Source organism: Camelus bactrianus, chromosome 3, assembly GCF_048773025.1.
Source record: "Camelus bactrianus isolate YW-2024 breed Bactrian camel chromosome 3, ASM4877302v1, whole genome shotgun sequence".
Lineage (NCBI taxonomy): Eukaryota > Metazoa > Chordata > Mammalia > Artiodactyla > Camelidae > Camelus > Camelus bactrianus.
Window position 1 is genome coordinate 2,435,434 of NC_133541.1, and position 23,270 is coordinate 2,458,703.

Genomic DNA, 23,270 nt, shown 5'->3' on the forward strand with positions numbered 1-23,270 from the left:
CCCTTTCACTCCTTTCTAGTCTTGAACTGGTCTTGCTGCACCCATGTCCGGGGACACACGCGTGAATGAGCTTCCTCACGGGCCATTTAGATCTAGGGAAACCTGAAAAACTAGATTTTTTTCCTTTGCTTCTCAAAATTTTATTATTTTCATGGTGCACCCTGAGGAGAACTGGCAGTCTGCATGGTGGTTTTAAAAACGAGATAAATCAGAAAGAGGTCTTACCCAGCTGAGACGGAGCAGAGCACACGCCTTCTCCAGGTAAAACTACAAGTGATTCTGAGGGAAAACATGGCAAAACGCACTTACTAGAGAAACAGGATTCTGGGAGCTGAAAGTTAGAGCAGTGCTGACTGGCCTCTTGGGTCTGGTCTGTCAAGGAAATGCCAGACACAGGCCGGGGCGCCGGGAGACCGCGGTGGCTGTGGTGGGTCAGCAGGCCCCCGCTGTGGGGCCCGGGACACGTCCCCCTGCATGGAGTGCCCTCCGCCCTGGGCAGTGGGCCAGTCCTCCCCAGTGAGGGCCCCGCAGGGCCGGCTCGCGGGGCGGGTGGCGCCAGCCCCTCTCTGGTCATCTCTCCTGCACTCACGATGTGCTCTGTGGACTTGGGTCCGTCATAAACACATCGGCTCCATCGCTCAGATGTGGTCGGCAGCAGCAGTAAACAGGCCACGGCCATAAACTGCGACAGACACCCTGCTCTCACGCTCAGCCTGTTTGGTCTGCATTAGCAACGACCCATCCAAGGTGCACTCCAAGTGGCCCTGTCAGGGACGTCCCAGAAGGAAGCCGGGGAGTTGCTCACTGTCATCAAAACGCCACTGACCGGCTTTGTGCTGCCCCGGAGCACCAGGCAGAGAGCCCACCCACAGGTCACACCCTGAGCCACCCCCTCCTGTTCAGGCCCCCGCAGTGGTCTGAAGGCACAGCCTCGGCAAAGTCACGGCAGGGCAGGCTGGCTCATCCCAAGAAAACCCGCTGGCCCTGGACAATGGATTCTCTCTCTTGAGGCACCTCACAGGGATCTGAGGCTGGGGTGGACGCAGAAGGCGGGGATCTGACCAGGGACACAGAGGGGCTCTGACAGGCTACTGTGAGAAGGGCACCCCTCTGTTCTCAAACCAGCCCCTCCACACCCTCCAGTCCCTTCTCCCTGCCGGCTGAGCTGTGTCCGCACAACCTCACCCTTCCCCGCCTCCTAACTCCTGACCCTGACCGAGGACTAAGCCAGCTGCTGTCTGCTTTGCACCAGAGTCACCAGAGAAGACAGCCCCCAGGGCAGCCTCCAAACCTCCCCACCCACCAGCAGCTTCAGGAACTAGTTTAAAATTCAAATTCCTGAGCCCCATCCCAGAAGTGCTGAGCCAAAAACTTGGGGAAGGGGCAGCCCCAGTGTGATTCACCCCTCAGGGGACTCAGGGCTCAGGGGGAAACCTGCCCCTTGCCTCTGATAAACTCTCTCTGGGGACCCTGGCCACCACCTAGTCCCTGATCTCAATCACCTCCTTGCAGCCAGCACACACATCTCTGACCACATCTCTCCCCAACCTGGGGCCCACCTGTTCTCCCCGAAGTCTTCCACCCAGCCCCACCTTTCAAAGCATGACCCTTGACCTTGAGCAGAGTGCCATGTTCCCAGCCCTTCCTGCTGCCCCTTCTGCCCCACCCAATGCAGGGAGGACCCCGGGTGTGTCCCTTGGAGATCTCACCCTCAGGGACCCAAGGAGCTCCCCTCTGCAGAGCCCCACCACTTTCCCAAGTCTAACATGCACCTCCCTGGGCACCATGCCTGAGTTCAGCTAAGTGGACATGACAGCACAGGACAGAAGGAATCCCACAGTGGCCAGGATGCAGGAATAGGAGAGGCAGGGTCACCTCACCCTTCAGGAGCCTGGATGGCAGAGGGGACAGACAGGGGGACACATACGGACTGACTGCCTGAGCTCGTCCCCCTGCCCGGGTCCAGAACACGGGGACAGGTCAGGAGACTACAGCATCGGGGAAGGGACAGGGCTGGACTTGGACCCGTGTCCATGGCCTTCACTGCTGACTCCACAGAACCCTCCGGAAAGATGAGAATCACGTGGTCCACCATGAAGATCATGGCCAGAGAAATGCACTCAGGAGGAATCCTACTGTCCCGGACCAGAGAACTGCCCTGTCCACTCTTGAGCGTCCAGGCAGCTTGGCCAACGCCAGCTGCAAGACGGTGGGTGCCTGGCTGGGGCCTCCCCATCCGCTGCCCAGATGCACCTGCCCCATGGGAGTACCTCCCTCCCTCACATCCCACCCCAGGAAATCCCCTCCGACCTTGACCAGGCCAGTGACCCACGTGCACCACCCACGCACACCAGTAAAAGCACACTTTTTAATAATTACAGAGCACGGTACTTATTGGCGCACAATTTAATGCAAAGACCGAGAAAAATTTAAAACTACACAAATAGAGGTTCACTATCTTCCTCACTGGGGTGAGGCGTGGGGGCTAGGAGGTGTGGCGGAGCACCACCAGGAGGACCTGGGGCCCGTGCTGAGCGAGGACCAGCATGGAAGAGTCAGGAAGTGGGGGTGGGGGACGGGCCAGGCCAGAGGCCAGGGCAAGGCCGGGTGAGGACAGGCCTCAAACAGCTGACTGGGCCCATTTGCTTCTGGGGAAAGTTCAGTGGGGCGTGAACTTTGGATGCAGCTGGTGGGGGCGGGGGCAGGGGTGGGGGTGGGGGGCAGGTGCTGCTCCTGGGGCAGGAGGACGGCTCAAGCCGGGGTGCCACACGGGTCGGCAGGAGCCCACGCCCACCACCCAGCCCCTGCAGGCCTCCCCGTGCCCTTGGGGACACACGTGCTATCACTGCAGACCAGGAGAAGTGAGTGACAAGTGTCCCCAACACTCCCTGTCCAGATGCCAATGCCCCAGCCAGGCTCTCCCACTTGCCTCCTCCCGGAGGTCAGCAGGTGAAGGGTGGGCCCCAGTTGCTGGGGGTCATGGTGCGCAGGCCCTGCTTTCCTGAGGACTTGGGGGCCGAACCTCCCCCAGGGTCTCCAGGGAGACCCCTACCTCGCAGTGCAGCTGGCCCCCTCCAGGATATGGCATCGGGTGGAACGGGGCTCTGGGGCTTCGGGCTGCAAGGAGGGCTGACTGTCAGTCCAAGATGGTCTTAAAGTCTGCGGTCAGGGCAGGGTCAACGGCTGCTTCCAGGGCGGCCAGTGTGGCCCTCGGGAGCCGCCGGCACAGCTGTGCGCTGGCTGCAAGGAGGTGACTGAGATCAGGCCTCCTCCCAGAAGCAACCAGAGGACACCGGGGCTGGGGCCGGGGGCACCCTGAGGCTGGGCAGGCGCCTGTATCAGGCTGAGCCCCGTGGGGTGCCGGCCTCAGAGGCGGGGAGTGGGGAGGTGCTGTGACCTGGGCAGACGTGCCAGGTCCTTGGATGAGGGAGGGGCCCACAACCCTAGGGGCACCTGCTCCTCTGACACAGAGGAGCCCAGAGGTCCAGTGATGCGTGCACACGGGAGGGGCGAGTCCTGTACCCCACTCCGCCCACGCTCACCTGCCCGGAGCGGCCCCAGCAGGCAGCTGTAGGTGATGTGGTGACCAGCCAGCTTGAGCCGGAAGGCATGCAGGCAGAGCCACTGTGCAGCTTCCAAAGGAAACGGGCCTGAGGCGCCCTGGGCCCCCAGTGATGTCCCTGAGGGGACATGTGGAGAGGCTGAGGCCCTGCCCGGCCCCCACCCCACCCCAGTACTCCTCCCAGGGGAGACCAAGGGGTCCCTCCAGGCTTGGCACAGAAGTGGGGACATGGGGTGGGGGGCAAACAGGAGACTTCAATTCCAGGGCCACCCCTACACGGGCACCAGGGGATTCTGATGACTGAAATGTTCCAGTCAACTGCTCCAAAGAAACTTCACAAAAAGAAGTAACAAAAGCGAAGTCTGCTAAACCAGGACCTCGGAGACACATTCGGCCCAAATCTCACAGGGACCAGAAATGCCCGTGGGAGGGGCTCTGACGGGAACTCTGGGGCGGGGGGAGGGGGGCAGGACGCCAAGCAGGCTGCACCCCAAGCAGAGACGGCTGTGTGGCTGGCAGGGGCGTCCCTCACTGGGCTCCTCCCTGAGGTGGGCAGCGGTGGCCCAGGGGCAGCTGGCGACACCCGGCCTCCTCCCGACCGCAGGCCTGGATGTGCGAGCACCCCGAGCGCCGGGGGAGCAGGCCCTGCCCGGAGCAGGCAGAGCGAGCCAGGGAAGCAGGAAGGACCACCAGCAGGTTCCCAGTGTCCTGCTCCCTCCAGTCACGCAGCGGAGGGCAGGTGAGCTGAGGGCAGCAAGTGAGGGGGGGCTGCTGTGACCGCGGGGCACATAGCACGCAGCGGGGTGCGTGGGGAGCACCCTCCCTTCACATCGCCCTGGCGACCCCCAGACCCACCTTCCCTGCCCTGTTCACTGGCGCACCTGAGTTCCTGGCTTTCAGGAGGGAGTAGGCGCGGGATGCGGTGTCGGAGACGACCCGGAGGAAGAACGCGGGATTCCGCCTAACCGGCTGATTAAAGGGCAGCTGCAGCACGCACGCGTGGAACCTAGGAGACGGCGCCGCTTCAGGGAGTGTCCAGTCGGAACACGCTGGCGTGCGGGTGCCGTGTGCACCTGGGCTCGTGCGTGCCTGTCAGGTGTTTGTGTCTACGTGCGGCATGTGCACACATGAGCATGTGTGTGTGCACGTGTCTGCAGGTACCCACGTGACCATGTGACAACCCTCTCGGGGGCCTGTGCCCTGTCTCACCCCCGGGGTCCTCTCTGCCATAAGGTGCAGGTGTGGACCTGGCCGTCCGATCTCACAAGAGCTCACCAGAACCCTGTGGAGTGGGGAGGAACCATCCCCACCTACGAGAGAGGGGAGCCCGTTCTGGAAACTCGCGAACATCGTGTGCCGGGGCCGGGGTCAGGCCACACTGCTGTCCTGGGAGGGGCTCGTCCTGCAGGCAGAGGACCCTCTCTGGGGGAGGGGTGGTGCTCCGTGTGGAGTAGGGAGGTCTCCACCAGCAGGGATTTCCATCTCCCCTGAGAGGAGCTGAGTTTGGTGGGTTCCAGTCTGCTGAGTGCCACGTGACCCCCATGACCTCGCCTGCCCAGCTCTGGTGGGTGTGACTTGCATGGTCCAGCTTTACACTCCCCACCCTGCCTTGGAGGCGCGGGGTTCCTGGGTCTGCCTGTGTGCGCACCACCCGCGTGTGGAAGCAGATGACATCCTTGATGCAGCGGGTGGGGTGCTGGTGGCTCTGCACGGTCACTGTCCCGGGTGCACGTCACCACCTGGACAGAGGTGCACAGGGCCACCTGAGGGTGGCCTCCCCTGAGCTCAGGTGTCTACAATGTTCCCTGGAGAGCAGGGGTCTGGGGCCAGCTCCCCACAGAGCACAGGGTCCAAGGTGGGGATACAGAGTGAGACCGCGGGGATCCTGGAGCAGGGTCCCCACCCTTGCTCTTCTCACACCCCCGGAGGTGTGCGGGTGCGCGGGGGTCACTGTGACCCGCGCCCTGCAGCTGGCATGGCAGGGGCGTGAGCACCTGTCCCGAGGGGGCAGAGGCAGCTGGCAAAGAGCACAGGGGCGCCTTGGGAGGTGCAGGAGGGTGGTCAGGGTGCTGAGGGGCACCAAAGGCGCACGCACGGCCTCATCACCAAAACAGAGCCCAGGCCCCTGAGTTAGAAGCGGTCTTCCTAGCGGGACTTTTCAGCAGGAACTCCCCCCCGAGCCCATCCAGACCCTGCAACGACCGCACGGCCCTGGATAACCGTCCCTCGCGGGCTCTCAGTGGTCGCCCAGCTCCCCATTAGCCGGGAGACAGCTCTCCCCTCGCTCACTGTCCCCTCGCCCACAGCGCTGCCCCCTGATGGGGCCGTGGGAAGTCAGCTGCCTCCCTGAGTTGCCCAGGCAGGGCTCCCCCCGAAACCACCGAGAGTGAGGCTGCGGGCAAGAGGACCGGTCAGTGAAGGACAGCGTCCGCCTTCCCGAGGTGGACATGTGGGAACACAAGCGCCAATGGCCCATGATCACCAGCCCATCCCCTACTTCCCGGCCGGGGGCTGCAGAGCCCCCGGGGGGCAGGGAGCGTCCTGGAAGCAAGGCTGGGCTGGGCTGGCCTGGAGCTGCTCTTGAGGGTTTGGGGCCACGGCCCTCTGCTCTCTGGACCCACCCCTGCCCCGTGGCCGCCTTCCTCCAACTCTGCAGCCCCTCCCCTGCCCCTCTCACCACAGGGCAGCTAGCACAGGGGGACACGGGACACCCTGGCCACGCTGGCCTCCACCGCTGCCTGGTGCCGGGAGCAGCGCCTCCCGAGCAGACGGGGACACAGGCGGACAGGCGGTACCTGCTGCTCAGGTGGGTGCTGCGTCCGTCCTCACAGACCCAGAGAGCGCCCTCACCCCGCCAGGGACCCACCTGTATGCCTGCAGCAGGAATATCTTGTAAACGTTTGTGAAAACTGTCTGGAGACTGTTCACCTGGAGTCACGAGGAAAGAGAAACGCTGGCAATACCCCTGGGACTTGAGTTTCTACCTTTTGCTTTATTTCCCCTCACCGGCCACGGGGTCAGGACTCTGTGTGGCCGCCGGCAGGATGATGGGCGGGAAGGACAAGGAGGTGCGAGCCCAGCCCGGCCGGACCACAACCTCGGCCCGCACCCTGCGAGGAGCCAGGGCGCGGGGGCGCGGCGGCCACTCAGCGGGTGAGGGCAGGGGCCTCCACACACGCACGTGCACACGCACACGCACACCCAGGATCTAAAAAGCACAGGGGCCCACGGGGGCCTGATGCCAGAGCCCTCGCTCTGAAGCCCCAGCCGCCGGCCGCCGCCCGCAGCCCACGCACCTGCAGGTCCAGAAAGAGGCCGTGGCACTTCAGCCGCAAGACCGCGAAGAGTTTGCGGCGCATGTTCCTTCCAGCCTTGAAGCCCTGGTTGAAGGTGAGACTCGCTCTGATCGAGGTCCGGGCGTAACTGAGGGACAGGGTGGGGTCCCGAGTGACACACACGTCCCCCTCACGCTGCCAGACACGCACGCCCCACCTTGTCACATGCGGCTCTGATCCACCCCAGTGCCTGGCCTGTACTCACGTGGAGCTGGGCCCAGACCGGCCCCACCTGCTGCCCCCTGGGCCCCGGCCTGCATGGGTGTCCACAGACACTGGCTCATGGTGCGGCACGGCCTCGGCCTGGCCTCCTGGACACAAGTCCTTCCAGGCCTTGTTTGTATCACTGGATCCAAACCTTGGGTCATTTTGCATGTTCCTTCCCGAGGGACAGACATGAGGCCCCATATGGCCTGTGCACTTTTCACTCCAGAGCACTGGTCACTCAGGCCCACAGTGGGCCCAGCACCTCCCCGGAGTCACCTGTGTGGGCGGGCAGCTCTGGGGAAATGAGGGGGTTGGCAGCCCCCAGCCAGGTGCCTGCACGTGGGCCCCACAAGCCTGTGGCTTCTCCCAGGAGGAGGTCGCCCCCAACATCCTTGACGCAGGACCAAGCGACCGGCGCAGTCACATGATGGGCCCGAAGTGTCAAGGGAAGGGGCCTCGTCAGCCCCGCTGTGCCCGCGGGGTCCTGTGCCTCCCACCCCCGAGTGTGATGTCACGTGACGCGGCCCACACCCCAGGACGGGCCCTCTCGCCCCAGCTTCCACACTCACACTTGACGTACACTTCCCATTCCCTTAGTCGCACTTTGAAAACAATTTTAACGGCAGATTGAGGTTTCCCCTTGGTGACACGGCACCCACTGAGCCTTTACCAAGGCCACTTCATCTGCCCCCCAAGCACTTAAAGACGGTCAAATAAAACCTCGGGTGACGTCTCTCATTTCCATTCTGGGGAAGATTTCCAGAAATGGAATTATTGGGAACCGTGTGAACATTTTAGCCGTGCCCACTGAATTCACGTGTTGAAGCCCTGACCGCCAGGGCCGTTTGGGGACAAGTCCTTGAAGGCAGTGAGGAAGATGAACTGAGACCAGGAAGGCGGGCCCTAACCCAGCGGGGCGGAGGCTGAAGAAGAGAGCGACACTGCCTGGACACAGGGACGACCATGCGAGGCCTCGGGGGGGGGGGGGGGGAGACGGGCCTGCAGCACCTGGACCTCAGCTTCCAGCTCTGGACCGAGGGGTCAGGCCCGTCTGTGGTACTTTGATGGCAGCCTGAGCGGCAGAGGCTGGCACCCACGGCACCGCACACAGAGCAGGCCCCACACGCTGCAGCCCTGCGCCCCGATGGACCCAAGGCGACCGCAAACCCTGACGTCCAGGGAGACCAAGATGCGTGCTAACGCATGTGCCTGGCCCTAAAGAGACCTGCGTCTGGCAGGTCCCAAAATCTCGTTAGATTTGCACGCTTCCCTGCAGAACACGCCAGGGTCCCGGAATCTGCTGCACGGTTGTTCTTTTACCAAAAATGGCCCAGAAAACTGTGCCCCCCGTGAGCACGTCCCCCCACCCCCCGGATGGGGAGACGGCTCTCTGACCTCTGATCTCTCCAGGTGGCAGCACCTTCACTCAGGAGAGGGCAGCCTGAGCGAGTTGCCGGCCAGCTCTCACCTGGAGTAGTCACTGCGCACCTCCAGGGTCTGGGTGTCCAGCAGCAAGCCGCACCAGGGGAACAGGCAGTGTGCCGGCAGCTGGAGGGGGGCCTGGCCGCCCAGGGCGCCGTCTTCCACGGGGAAGTTCACCACCGTCTTGCGCAGGTTCGCCAGGCAGCCGTACTCGGGCACGCCTCTGACCAGGGTGCTGAAGTGGAGGGGCCGGTCAGCCACTGGGCAGAGAGGGCCACCCGGGCGGGTCTGGGAAGCACTGGTCAACACCACTTAAGACCCCGAGAGGCAGCGGGGGCCGAGGGCTGGGACTGGGCAGGCCCCCGAGGAAGGCCGGACACAGCCCTGCTCTGGCCTCAGGCTTCTAGGCGACCAGTGCTAATAAACAGAGACCAGGCTGGCCGGGCTGGGGAAGGGCAGAGGCAGCGGCGGCGGGGCGGAAGCCGGGCGTGTGGGTGCTGGCCGATGGGCTTCCCCAAAGGCAGGCCAGTGACCAGAGGCAGGGACACTGTGAGGGCTCAGCTTTGCAACTTTCTTCTTCCTTGGAAACCACACGCTGGAACAAGCCCCCAGATTCCTGGGGCTGCCCAGAGGGGGACAGGGCTCTAGGGCCACAGCCCAAAGGCGAGGGCCCTGGGGGCCAAGTTGACTTGGGCACCGACCCCTAGGCGACCCCCAGAATTTGCAACATCGTCCCCGGGCAAGTCTGGATTCTCTCTCCCCTCACGGCACCCTCTTCTGCAGGGGAGGCCTCAGGGCCTCTCCTCCGCACCCCATGCTGTGCAGGGCTCAGCCTCCAGGAGGAGCTGCTGATGCTCCAGCCTCTGCCAGGGTGCCGCACGCACGGAGGCCCCATGGGCTCAGTCCCACTCTCGGTGGTTCCTGTGTCCCGGCGGCCACGCCCGCGTTCTCAGAGCAGCGGGACTGCACCACGTGACACTCGCCAGAGACACTGGGATGCGCAGGGTTCTGCAGGGTGGGACGGGAACTGCTTGCTGTGCATGCGTTACGTCCGCAGAAGTGCCCGTGGAGACACACGCATGTGCAGACCCTTACCTGAGAAAAGCCTTCGCACGCGTCAGGTGGGGTGTGACCAGCAGGAAGTCGTCCACCAAGCGCAGGAGGACCCTGGACAAGGAGAGAAAATGGAGAGCGCTGCCTTTTACACCCCGAGCACAACGTCCTCCTGGGGCGCTGAAGGTCGAAAACGTAACATCCGAGTTCCCGCGGGCGTGAATAAAGCGATCTTCTCCCAAGGATCTGAGCAAGAGACTTACGTGTTTGTGGGATTTGGCATCAGCCGGGGAAGGAGGCCTGTAGTCGGGCCAGGAGGGCACAGTCTTGGTGCCGGGTGGATGCCTGTGGAACTGCCCCTGGGCCCCGGCCACACCGTGAGCCACGTGCCATCCCACGCTCTGCTAATGCCTCCCAGGTGACGTTGCAGGGGGAAAGGGTGTGGCCCTGTCTCCACCCAGGACGAGAAATGCAAACAGGCCAAAGCAAAGCGATGCCCACAGAGGACAGAGGGGTCCTACCCATCCTGCTGCACTCCGGGGAAGACCTTGTCCTCCATGTCTCCATAGCACAGGCTGCAGAGCAGGGTGGACAGCACGGAGCCCTGGGGGACCCCCTGACACTGGACGTAGGACCTGGGGGGCAGGATGTGGTTAGAAGGGGGGCCAGCCACGGCAATACGCGTGCGCACACACATATGCCACATCCACCTTGGGGGATGGGGCTCAAGGCGTGTCACACTCCCCACGAAGCCCTGCCACACGCCTGGCCACATGTGAACAACTTCCTCCACACACATCACAGCAGGTGGGGCCCCTGAGGGCGTCTGGGGTCTCAGGCATGGCCTTTCTTGGGGAGAGTCACCTCCCAGCTGGTGCCATTTATATGCATGTGCGGGTACGTTTCTTTGGTCGAAACTTGCCCTGCTGTGCGCTTGGCATGCGTGCCTCCCCCAGGATGTCGGCATGGGTTTACACCGCAGCGTAACAACCTCTGGGTGAGCGTCATAATGACTCAGAAGGTCTTCTAACCAGAAGGTTTCCCAACCTCAGCACACGGTTAACGAGCCCCAAGAAGGCTTCACGGTCCAGGCTGACCTCCAAAGGCCGCGGCCGTGAGTCTGGAGCCCCAGGACCACCGCCCTCCACAAAAGCACATGGGGGTCTCACACAGCGCCTGCCCAGGCAGGTCTGGCTTCACACACATTTAAACAACTGTCTGCCAGGAGCCTCACTCCGCCACATGGGCCGAGCAGCCGCAGCACCTGTGCGGCCTGTGAAGTCGGGGAGGCAGAAGATGGCGCCCACCTGCCCCCAATCCTCATGACATGGTTGTGCACCAGGCGCAGGAAGGACTCGAAGAGGCTGCAGCCGGTCTCATTCAGACAGTAGCTCTGGAAGAGACGGGAGCGTGGCCCACGGGCGGTGAGGATGCCCCCTGGACGCCACTCTGGGCTGGCCGGGCAGCATATGGTGGGGCCCCGGGAACCGAAGGAAAGACGTCTGGGGTCTTAGCGCCTCACTTGGTGGCAGGGTCACCCTGAAACCATCCTGCATGAAGCAGGGATCCTCCCAGGCTGACACCTGGCGGACCCGCCGGGGACACTCTGCTCACGGGGGAGAAAGCGTGGGCCCCCATGGGCAGTTGGAGGAGGGTCTACGGGGAAAACCTGGCTTGTCCTAAAGGAAGGGGTTCCTCTTCTCTTGGCCTCAAGGTCAAATCAGAGAGATAAGATATGCAGTGAATCAGGAAGGGCCACGGGTAGCCACAGAGGGCTCAGTGAGGCGGCAGAAACGTGGCCATAGGTGGAAGCAAGTCTCTGCCTGCCAGGGAGGGCGTCCACAGCTCCCTCGTCCCTGACCCAGTGGTGAGCTGGGTGCCCACACCGACCTGCTCGATGACCACGGCGTCCCTCAGCGAGCTGGTGGCCTGCAGATGCTCCACAAACTGTCTCATGTACGGCTGGAGGTCCGCAAGGGTGGAAACCTGCTGGTGAGGACGGTGTGAGGTGGGTGGACACCTCCTGGAGCCCTGATGTCACAGGGACTCTCAGGATGGGGACAGAGCCCAGGAGGTCCTGACACGCAGCTTCTGCGGTCAGCTCCTCTCCCCACCCACCACAGCCGCTATGACCGCTGATGAAACACAGAGCAAGGCTGCTTGGGGGGCTCGAAAGGCAGGACGCAGGCAGACTGGGGTCCCAGTCCTTGTGGGGCACCCCACCTTCGCCCCCACTTCTCCCTGAGGTCTGTATCCATGGTGGGAGGTGGAGTTCGAGCACAAAGTGGGAGCTACGAGGTTGAAGACATCAGGGTTCAGGGCCACTAAGCAGCTCGGACTGAGGGGCAGCCCTGGGAGGAGGGGCTGCAGGGAAAGGGCTGCAGGAAAACCTGATTTCTTGAACTCCTCTACAAAACCAAAGCAGACTCACAGACGCAGCAAACACTCTTAGGGTTACTGGGGGGAAGGGGGTGGGAAGGGATAAATTTGGGTGTTTGAGATTTGCAAATTTTAACTGCTATAGATAAAAATAGATAAAAAACAAATTTCTCCTGTACAGCACAGGAAACTATATTCAGTGTCTTGTAATAATCTTTAATGAAAAGAAATATGAAAACAAAAATACGTCTGTATCTGCGTGGCTGGGACACCGTGCTGTACACCAGAAACTGACACACTGTAACTGACTGTACTCCAGTTAAAACAAATAAAATTAATAAATAAAATGAATAAAGGTAACACTGCTACCGAAGCAAAGGAAAAGTTGGAGAATGTCACCAAAAATCTGGAATGTGAGAAAATCTACATGGGATTTCTAGAGCTGAAAAATAGGCTGGTGGAACCCAAGAATTCAATAAATGGATTTCACAATCAGAAACAGAAGTGCCCTTCAGTGACTGGGAGACAGGTGGATGTGTGCTGCTCTGGGGGTAGAGGCTGAGTGCCCTCACCACGAGCAGCAGGAAACCCCACATGCTGGCGGCCCAGGGCATGAGCCCCTTAGCCTTCTCCAGCTCTGTTGAGGCCTGAGGACCCTGGCCACTGAGGGGGTGCCCTTGGGCCCCCACCCCACTGTGCGGGCAGGGACAGCAAGCGAGGTCAGGAGTGCTGGTGAGGCACTCTCTGGCCCCTCCCCTCCCAGAGCACAGGTGGCCCCTCCCCGAGGCCACGGGCCAGGCACGGGCTCCTGGGGGAGGCCTCGGGGACACCACAGGCGCACACGCACGGCCCTGCTCCACCAGCGTCCCACCTCTCGGCAAGGCTGGTGTGCAGCGGGGGCCTCAGCTGTGAAGGTGCAACAGCAGGAGACCCGCCAGCAACACGAACAAGAGTGAGGACGATGACCTGGAGGCCCCCACCGCAGACGGCACGTCCCACTGCGGGGCTCACAGCCCCACAGACCGCGCGCCCCACCGCGGAGTGCACACCCTGCCTCTGAACACGCGCCCTGCGGGCCTCACGTGTCTCTTGAAGGACTTCCGGACGTGTCCACGGGTGGCCCTCTGGACCACAGCATATCGGCGCACGCAGTACGTGCTCTCCTGGGGCCGGATCACTTTGGCGATCACCTCCACCAGCCTGTCCTGAGGGAGGGCGTCGTACGCCCCCGTCACGTCCACCTACGTGGGAGCGGAGGAGCCTGATTACACGCTCACCTTGGCCCCTGAGTTCCCAGGTCCTGGTAGTTCTGACCTGGCTTTAGCAAACCCTGTGAGGAATCAGACAAGGGAGGACAGGGGAGACCCTGAAGCCCCCACCATCCCATCCTCGCCACACACCCACCCTCCGTGGGGCTCTCATGGAGGCACCTCAACTCCCCCAGACTCCGAGCACCCCCAGATCGGGTCTGCGCCCTCTCTGGGCTGCAGGCTGGTGACCAGGAGATGCTGGCAGATGGCCAGGGCTCTCGGGGCCCAGTGCCGGGATCCGAGCAGGTGGGCTTCCTTCTGTGAAGGGGACCCTGAGGGCAGGAGCCCCCGTGGAGCTGGGGTGCAGTAACGGAGTCAACTCCAGCAGGGAAGGCACAGAGCTTCTGCCCTTGGGAGCTGGGCACCCCCGCATGCAGACGGGGTCCCCTGACTTCCTGCTCACAGGAACATTTGTGGGATAAGGATGTGGCTGCACCACGGGCACCCTATCCGGGCAAACAGGACCTGCAGAAGGCCGGCCATGCCCCTAGACAGGGGCAGGCCACCCGCAGGGGCAGCTCCCACAGGCCCCCGAGGCCTGGCCATCTCCCTTGACAGGTGTCGGGGGTGAGGCCCGGCCCTCACCTTGACGAAGTACAGAGGGGGTGCTGGGTGCCGGGCCCTCAGGGGCAGCACGAAGGCTCGCCAGGCCCTGTAGACGTCGTCCACGCCCAGCACGGAGGCCCCCAGGAGGCCCGGGCGCCGCGTCCGCTCATAGTTCAGAACAGCAAACAGGGTCTTGACCCGGGAGGAGAGGTGCTGGACCTGCAGGCCCAGCCCAGGAAGGCCAGTGTCATCAGAGGGGCCCCAGCCAAACGGGACCCAGGGTCAGACCGCCCCAGGGACGAGAGAGGCTGATCCCGTTCGGTGTCCCCTGTGGCCTCCCCTGCCCACCCCCACCCCCAGGGTCTCCCCAGGGACCCGTCGTGGGGTCCTGGACACGTATGGAAAGATGCAGCCAGCTACACTGCTGATCCCCTCTACCTGGGCCCCACCCAGCAGGAAGGGACGCTGCCCCCCAGGGCCCCCCCACCAAGTGAGGAGTTCATCTGTGCTCAAAACCAAAACCTCTGTCAATATCGACAGCTTTTCCTTCCACTAATGACAAAATCAACCCCAAATACCATAGGGGGCACTCGGAAGGGGTGACACATGGCGCCGCGGTGGGGGGGAGGAGTCACGGAGGCTAACCCCGGGGGTGAGGTCCTACAGGGTCCTCGGGACCCCAGAGGGCGGGTGACAGCTCATCACGTGGTTCCTCTTGCCCCTGGATCCCAGAGAGCACACGGTCCCCCACCGCAGGACTCCAGGAGCTGGCGCACGGGGGCCGTGTCATGACATCCCTGTGGGCTCCTGGAGCCTGTCCAGCACCTTGAAGGGCTGGCCTTTCCAGGAGCGCCTCTCGGGACCGGGGAATCCCGCCCCTCCATGGCCCGAGATGCGGCAGGCGCTGGCCTCCTCATGGCCGCCGGCCTCCTCGGGGTGGATCCTGACGGCACCAATGCCAGATCCGGGGTTTAAAAGCATTTTGCTTCCAAGTGACACAAGCGGTGACCTTCTTGTCCCGGGGGGCGGTCCTGGCTCCCGCGACGTAGTCCATGTTCACGATTGGCCGCAGCCCGCTGGGCTTGGGGAGGAAGCGGAGTCTGGATGTCAGCAGAGCGTGCCTGGCCTCCTGGTGTCGCTTGACCTCGGCTTCCGACAGTTCTCGAAGCCGCACGCGATCTAAGTGTTGTCTGGAACAGAAAGGCCCGCAGGGAGCCAGGGCGGGTAAGCCCGGCAGACCCTGGTGCCCGTGCGGTCGGCAGAGCCCGGTGCCCAGTGCCCAGCACCTGGATGCGGCGGTGCAGCTAGGTGCCTGCTGGAGGCCCCTCCACGGCGGGGCCAGGACACCCAGCTCCTCTGGACAGAGCCCTGGGTAGTGCAGGCTGGGGCCGGATGGGACCCTTGGGCCAGAGACTCCGCCTTCCTCCACACAGAACGAGCAGCGGGTGCTCGGAGCAGTCCCTGTGGACCTGCCAGCTCCCTTCGGCCTTTACCCCAAAGCCACCCACAAGGAGGGGCTAGGTGCCCCCCACCTCCTGGCCGCTGGGGCGAGAACGCTCCCTGGACTGGGGGCCCCGGGGTGAAGGGTGGCTCACAAGCAGAGCACATCATGGAACGCGAAGGCCCACCGGCAGAGGATGTCCCCACGGTCCCCACAAGTTGAACCTAGAGGCCGCTTGGGACCACTGGCCGTGAAATACTTTAAATAAGGTGCACCGTGCATGAGCTCAGGCCCTGACAAAGGCCTCCAAGCCTCTCCTGGATGCCGGACACCCCCATGTGGCCCAAGGCCCAGCCCGGCTCCCTCCGCGGACGTCTTGACTCAGGGCACGGGTCTGGCCCGAGCGCACAGCTGCGCCCTCTGATGCTGGGCACCTCGGCCGAGCTCAGCCCATGTCTTTGAGGCTGTCACACGATCCTGATTGAATCCCAATGCAGCTCACATCCGCCCAATCCTTTAAAAGGGACATAAAACAGCCACTGAGCAATGGAGACAAAGCCAGTGGTCACCGTGAGGCAGGCAGCCTCTGGAAATGCCGCTGCTCGGGGACTGGGTCCCGGGTAATTCCCGCAGCACCTGTCATGCAGTCACACTTGCTCTGCGGAGTGAAACCGCCCTGGGCCCACGAGTAGAGAGCAGTGAGCGGTCCGCCCGTGCTGTTTCCATCAGTCAAACCGCACCCCCTGCCCAGCCCCTTCAGACCCTCTCGCTCAAACCCTGGGCTTTACGGGTAAGAAGAGGGGGGCTGCAGGGGTCCATGCCGAGTGCAGGACCCCGGCTCACACGCCCCTGGTGCAGCCGGAGCCACGGGGAGCCCGGCGGGGGCTGGGAGTAGGAGTCGGCACTCAGCTTACTGGCGTCTGCACAGGTGGGAAGCAGAGATCGCGTGACACCCGAGGGCCACCCTACCTGATGCCGATGCTTTGCAACTGGGTCCAGACGCTCTTCCGGAAGAAGAAGAGCCGGTTCTTCTGAAACGTGGTCTCCGTGACATAAAAGAACGCCCTGAGCAGCTCGACCACATATGTGCCCATCAACCAGCACAGGAACTTGGCCAGGACGGCCTCTCTCAGACGGTGCTCCTCAGCCGGGACGCAGCCAACTCCTGGGGAGACAGGCCTGCTCACCCCATCTGTGCTGGCCAGGCAGGCCTGGACTGAGATGCGCATACACGCGGCCTGCACACACGCGGGGTCTCAGAGACTCGGCAGAGGAAGAACCTGGGATTGCGGCAGCGAGCTCCGCCCAGTTATGCGCTAAAGTGCCGATACCGGTCCCTGGGCTGTGATACGTTAGTTTCACCTTTGTTCCTTTCTTGTCACGGCTGCTGGAAGACTTAAACGACATCGTGACTCTAGTTCTACTCCTGGGCAGCGATGCCGTGGAGATTCAGCACTTATCCTGGTTTACACGCAGGTGGGGCTCCGGCCCTGACACTGACCAGCAGGACCCAGAAATGCCTGGGGCTTTCCAGGCTAGACAATGGTGGGGGGGGGGTCACACACCAGCTCAGGGATGTCAGACGCCTAGGGGTTCTGAACACGCACCATGGGCCAAGATGACCACCCGCCCTGGTAGTTCTCTGTGCTTTTGTTTCGTTTATTTTTTCGGGGAGTAGTAATTAGGTTTATTTATTTATTTAATGGAGGTACCGGGGACTGAACGCAAGGCCTCTTGCACGCTAAGCACGCACTCTACCACTGAGCTACACCCTCCCAACACCCGGTCCTCTGCGTTTTATCCTGTGCACTTGGAAACGTCATGAGCAGAGGTGCACGGGTTTCCCCAGAGCCTCAGCACAGAGTTAAGGTTTTTCCACCAGTAATGGACATGAAAGAAACAAAGGAAAAGAAAGGGGCCCAGAGGCAGGTCTGGGACAGGAGACAGATGGCGGACAAAGAGAAGAGACGAGGGGATAAAGCTAAATAAGCTTCGACCGGAGAAGCAGCAACAGCAGCGTCTAACGTGGACACAACGGTGTTAGTGGGTGGTGACCCGACCCTGGCACCCAGATTACCATGCTTCAGATGGTAATCACCAAGGGAGGAGAAACGGAGAGTGTGCACCTAACCGCCCCGGGGCAGAGCCAACACGCACAGTGAGAAAACGCACACAATCCATCAGGAAGCCAGAAGTATGGACACGGAAAAGCAGACACGCTGGGAAGATGGAAAGCGCATCGAAACCTGTCCATCATCATGGAACAGTGAAAATAAATGACACCTGGTAAGTGGTGAAGACCGTCAGGCTGAGTTGAAAATAAATGTAAAACTCTCTGCTCTTGGTAAGGCACCTCAACTTTGAGGCTACATAAAGGGTACAGACAAAAACCAGAAGATGAAACATGACCCAAGAGGTAAATGCTGACCCACAGGAGGCCAGGGCAGCGGCTCCGTGAGCAGTTAGACAGACTCAGGTGAAAAGAGTCACTAGACACTTTCCAGGAAGAGAAACTGTAGAGCGTGCACCCTACCAGGACGAGACGTGGACACACCCACCCCAGGGGCACGCCCACCCTTGGCATTGTGGCCCCTGGCAGGATACACAAGTTTTGTGCAGCACCTGGTGGAGAACACGGCACCATCCCCGGGCCCCTGACACCCTGACCAGCAGCGCAAACGCCCACGCACAAGGCCAAGCAGGCCTCCAGCGCTCAGGGAAGCCTGCGGACCACCACCCGGCCACGTCAGAAACCAGCTGAAGGTGATTTACAACGGCCCAAATAGCTCCGGGATTAAAGGAGAAATCACGGAAGGAACAGAAAACACAGAAAAGCGGCTGATATCAAAACGCGCAGCCGAAGCGAGCAGGGCACAGAGATCACACGAACGCACTGTGGGGCAGACGCAGGACTGGGAGTCAGAGTGGGAATGGCGGGCGGCCCAGAAAGCGGGAGATGATGAACTTCAGACCTCAGCCAACAGCCCTGCTGAGACGTGGGAGCCACTCGATGGTCCAAGGGGCTCCGCAGGAGGGGCACGCCCCCACCCACAGGGCGGGAAAAGCCATCACTGCCAGATGTGCATGGACGGGACGGGCTGACCAGAGGCCAAGCGCAGTCCAGGGACCCGGGTCGAGGCAGCGAGCAGGAGTCGTTCTTGTCACAGCTCTGGCCACACCGGACAGCAGATGTGGACAGCCTGGGGGGCTGGCCTCTGGCGCTGGGAACCAGGGAGGTGACGAGTTTCAACAGGCAGTGCGGTGGGCAAGGCAATGGCCAAACCCAGCTCAACAGAGGCAAAGAAGCCCAGTGCTGTGGACGGAGTGGCCGGGAGGCCATCCCGGCTGTCCACATCACCTGGCCTGGGGGTGTCCTGGGGAGCCGGAAACAGTGTGCACCAGTGCCCACCGGAGACCACCGAAACCATGATCCTGGCGGCTGCGGCTGGTCGTTTCAAAGCCCCCACCCCAGGAAACTGTCCCATGCATCCTGGGCGGGCAAGTCGGACTCTGACAGAGGCTCTGCAGTCACCTCCTCCTTGAAGAAGTGGAAGCTCGGGATTCGGGGGAGGCCCGACCTGGGGTCTGTCCTTCCGGCCGCTCCACCACACAGAGAGCAGGGAGGGGGCTGGTCCGTTTCTTTCCTGGCTCCGGTCTGACAAGGAGGGCACTGACTGAGAGGGGCAAGTGGCGGCTGGACCAGAGGAACCCCAACATGAAGCCCAGAAAACCACAGTGGGAGGGACATCGCAGGCCTGGCTTCACAGAAACTCCTGCCGGGACACGCAGGGCTGCCCACCTCCCTGAGACAGGGAAGGGGGGTGTCCTGCTGCTCCTCTCTGCCCTCGGTGACCTTGGGGCCTCATTCAAGGACATCGTCTTTTCACTCCTCCCATGTGCCTGGCCCTGGCCTAGCAGACATGCAGTCAGAACTCACATTAGGACCTGCATATCGCCGACCAAATGTGTCGGGAACCCAGGAGCCCTGCCTCCCACCCCCCTGATAAGGGGCTTCTTGGCCCAGGACCCATTTCTATCAGTGGGGCACCATTTCAAGGTGATAAAGCTTCAAGTAGGAAAGGGGTAATGAGGAACCTGCAGGCATGCTCACGAGAGCTCCAGGCACCTCTGTCTGTCGTCACAGTCCTGCTCACCTGCTCTCTGCCACCGCCCCCCAACCCAGCGCCCAGAACCTGCCCAAGTCCACGAAGGTCCGCAGATTCATGCAAACTGGGTGGGAGTGGGTCGGGAGCAGAGAAGTCAGATGGAGCCACCCAACAGCCACCAAGAAGCCCACTGCGCTGGAGCGAGGTGCGGAGAGGGCCCTGTTGCGTCCCAGGTCCTGGGGTCCGGTCCTGCAGGGCCAGCCAGCACCTGCTCACCTGGGCTCCTCACCTGGGCTCCTGCGCAGCCAGGTGCAGTCCTGCACTTTCATCTTCCACGTCAGCTCCTGCAGCGACAGCTTGGCGTGCTTTCCCAGGGAGACTAGCTTCTTAACATTCCTCATAAAGCGGCGCTGGTTGTGCCTGGAGCCCCAGAGGCCAGCAGGCACCAGCCTGTGAAGACAGGCTCGCAGGAGCGCGTACACCTGCCAGGGGCTGCTGTGCTGGCGGAGCAGCTGGACCAGGCACCGCGGGCCGGTGTGCCCCTCCGGGGCTGCCATGGGCCTCTCCAGGGTGCAGGTGTCCACCCCATTGCGCTCCGGGATGCCTGACCCTGCCCAGGTGGCCTCGGTCCGCAGCGGGCAGTGCGCCCTGAGCAGTGCTTGGTAGGGACATCGCGCATGGTTCTCAAGCAGCTCCCGGAACAGGGGCCTCATCTGCCAGTAGCGGGCGGGCAGGCGGCGCGTCCTGCCGGGAGCCCCTGGCCGCCAGGGCTTCGAGCTCAGAAAGATGGTCTCCAGGAGCTTCCGGGCCCCCGCCAAGCTGGGAGGCAGGGAGCAGAGCAGGAACGAGCGGCGCAGCCGTTCCTCGCTCCCCGGGCAGTACAGGAAGTGTTTGGTCTCCACGCACACTCGGGGACCGGGCACGCCCTGGGGACGTGACTGCTGCCAGGATGCCAAGCCTGCACCGCAATCGCCACCCGCCAGCGGGAGGGGGCAACGGGTCCGGGGCACCTCATCCTCCTGAGACTCGGCTTCCGCGGCAGCTCTGGTCTCTGTTACCGCGCGGGGGTCGCTGTCGCTAGGTCCAGTAGCCCTGCCCAGGTGGGCCCCGGACGCCTGCCCATTGGGTCCTCGCTCTGGCCTCGAAGCGCGCCTGGGCCTCTTGGCTGGAGGCGGACGACCCTCTGCGCTGCCCCAACGCCGCTTCACGCCCGGGGCGGGCAGCCCCCAGGGTCCCCCAGCGTTCCCGTCGTTCCGGGCTTGGCGCGTAGGTCCGAGGCCTGCCTGGGGGCCGCCCGCGGGTCCGGGCCGAGCCGCGGCGCCGCTGCAGAGGTCATAGAGCGGCGGCCCGCACAGCTGGTAGGCGCAGCTCGGGGCCACCAGCAAGTAGAGCGCGCAGCGCGCCAGCAGGTGGGTGAGCACGTCGTCGCCCACGCGGCGCAGCAGCAGCCCCCACGCGCCGCTGCCGCGCAGCGTGTCGGTCACCGTGTTGGGCAGGTAGCTGCGCACGCTGGTCGTGAAGGCCACGGGCGGCCCGCCGCGGGCCCCGTCCAGCAGCGCGAAGCCGAAAGCCAGCACGTTCCTCGCGCCGCGCTCACAGAGCCTCTGCACGACCCGGGCCACCAGCTCCTTCAGGCTGGACACCTGCGTGGAAGGGGTCCTGAGTCGCTGGAAACAGAGGTACATCGTTCCCCACCCTCTGACCCCCGACCTGGGTCCCTGGGGACAGCCCACCTGGCGGAAGGACGGGGCGGCGGGGGGCGGCTGTGCGTCCCAGGGCACGCACACCAAGCACTGGGCCACCAGCGCGCGGAAGGCCGCCGGGTCCCCGCGCCGCACCAGCCGCCGGCCCTCGGGCCCCAGGCGCCGCACGAAGGTGGCCAGCGGCAGCACCTGCCGGTAGCGGCTCCGCAGCAGGGAGCGCACCGCCCGGCACTGCAGCGCGCGCGGCATGGCCGGCAAGAGGAGGGGGTCTGCGCAGAGGAAGGGGCGGGGCCGGGAGGAGGAAGGGGCGGGGTCGCGGGAGGCCGGCAGCCCCGCCCTTCACCCGCCCTCCGGGTGAGGGTGAGGCCCGGTGTTTGCACAGGTACCACGAGGACCTGTCCCCACCGCTCAGCTGTCCCGAGGCCGCCTCTCCACCCACGCGCCGCGACCCCTCCCAGGCTCAGGGGTCGCGCGAGGGTCGCACAGAGGAGAGGCCCTGTGGTACCTGAGGGAGGGGACCATAACGTGGGGTCCCTGAGGGCGGAGTTCGGCGCCCCCTGGGGGGCGGGTCCTTCTGGTTTGTCACTTTATCACGTGGCCGTGACCGGCCCTTGAGGGATGCTCTGGGGTCCAGCAGGGGCTTTGGAAGGAGCAGGACAGCTGACATATAGTGATGTGCAAAGAGGAGAACGGATGCCACCGCGCTGGCCAGGTGGGCGGGACAAACCAAGGGCTCGGGCGCATCCTCGACGGTCAGGCCCGGCAGCGGTGCTGCTCCCAGAGCTCCTCCCGGCGCGGCTGCGGGCAGCGGGCAGCAGCAGCCGACTTGGTCTCCTCCACCCCGGTCTGTAGCTTCTTTTTGAGGATTCTTTGGCTTCTGTGGTCCCCACCTTAAACAGAAACCCCCAAATCTATTCCCTTTGAATCACCCGGCCCGTGGGTCAGCCAAAGCAAGGGGAGGCGACAGAGGCACAGGCTCGGTTTCTGGGGGGCACTGCCTGCAGGCTCCATCCCTGGGGGGCTTTGTCTGCAGGCTCCTGGCACCTGCCCATGGCTCCCTTCACACCAGAGCCCGAGGAGGGTGTGACTGCAGGTCAAGGGCCTCCCACAGGCTTGCAGCCCCAGGAAGAGCCAGAAGCCCTCGCCTTCCAGCCAGTGGCAGAGGCACTCCCCAGACTCGGGGGGCAGTTTGACTGTCACATGCACAAGATGGTTCAGAGCACTCACCTAATGAGCTTTCACCCAAACCCAGAGCTGCAGGATGTTCAGGTTCGAATCCCTTGGAGTCGGGAAACTTGCAAGTCTCTGGAGGCTTGTGGGGATGAAGCACCTGAATTTGGCAAACACCGAACTGCTGAAACTTTGGAATTGGTGTTTGATCATGGCCAGAGCATTTACACAGGCTTCTGCTCTCCCTCCGCTGGGCAGGGCTCCCCATTTACCTGCTTGCTCCGGGTCTGCCCGCTGGGCTTGTTAACAGTCGGGACTAGGGCTGCCTGTCCTGGAAGTCCACTGGGTGAGCACCGTGAGGTCTCTGAGGCTTGCTTCTTTCTGCCACTTGAGGATTTGGGGTGGCTTTGGGAAATTTGGTCTTTTCCAACAGCAAGAAACCAGAGAAACCAGCATGGAAATCCTAATTGTGAAAAAAAAAAAAAGAGAGAGAGAGACCGAACCTTACACGAGTGTGGCTAATGCTGTGCTGGCGGTGAGGAGCCTCTTCCAGCTCGACAAGAAATGTCTCACCTTCCGCATCCTCTCTTCACGTTACACGTCAGTCAGTCTGTCTCTGGGAAGCTGGCGATGCTTTAAATCGCTGCATCATAAAACATGGAAATGTTCCCAGGCAGCAGTTCCTACTGTTGGCTAACGATGAAATACAGCAAAATCCAACTCTGGAACTTCTGGAAGTCAACGGATGGACATCACACTTCACGCCTGAAGTTTCCCAACAGAGTGGATTCTGTGCCAGGAGCCAACTACTGATGTGTGATTGTCACTGGAGGGACTAGCAGGCCCCCCCAACCAGTGACACACACCCCGACCCTGAGGGGTGTCCAACAGCGTGTGCGCAGCGGTTGGACACTGGGCTGCTCTCGGGAGTAGGTGCAGAGCCTGCTGGTCTGCGGGCCTGGAGCTGTCCCCGCCCGGCTGCAGAGACGGCACTGGGCCGCTGTCCCTGGTCGGTGAGGAGCCACAGCAGATGGCG

General features: G+C 62.9%; 1 protein-coding gene and 1 long non-coding RNA gene across 6 annotated transcripts; one reads left to right on the plus strand and one right to left on the minus strand.

Moving 5' to 3' along the window:
- Positions 1 to 2,058: 2,058 nt before the first annotated feature.
- On the minus strand, positions 2,059 to 21,325 carry TERT (telomerase reverse transcriptase). 5 transcript variants are annotated; one of them, XM_074355672.1, is made up of 16 exons: positions 21,095 to 21,325; positions 19,651 to 21,004; positions 16,225 to 16,420; positions 14,824 to 15,004; positions 13,854 to 14,033; positions 13,041 to 13,199; positions 11,470 to 11,565; positions 10,887 to 10,972; positions 10,101 to 10,214; positions 9,622 to 9,693; positions 8,573 to 8,761; positions 6,859 to 6,985; positions 6,429 to 6,490; positions 4,444 to 4,568; positions 3,543 to 3,680; positions 2,059 to 3,117 (listed from the first exon to the last, which is right to left on the minus strand). In XM_074355672.1, the coding sequence occupies exons 1-16, from the start codon at positions 21,311 to 21,313 to the stop codon at positions 2,978 to 2,980; spliced, it is 3,438 nt and encodes a 1,145-aa protein (XP_074211773.1). In that variant the 5' UTR covers positions 21,314 to 21,325; the 3' UTR covers positions 2,059 to 2,977. The 5 variants fall into 5 exon arrangements, 4 of the variants coding, with proteins under 4 accessions (XP_074211773.1, XP_074211766.1, XP_074211787.1 ...); XM_074355665.1 differs by having other exon boundaries at positions 11,470 to 11,568; XM_074355686.1 differs by having other exon boundaries at positions 2,975 to 3,240.
- LOC141575731 (uncharacterized) lies at positions 6,816 to 9,829 on the plus strand. Its single transcript, XR_012503494.1, has 3 exons — positions 6,816 to 6,952; positions 8,515 to 8,718; positions 9,648 to 9,829. It is a non-coding gene; the product is annotated as an uncharacterized LOC141575731 (long non-coding RNA).
- Positions 21,326 to 23,270: the final 1,945 nt, after the last annotated feature.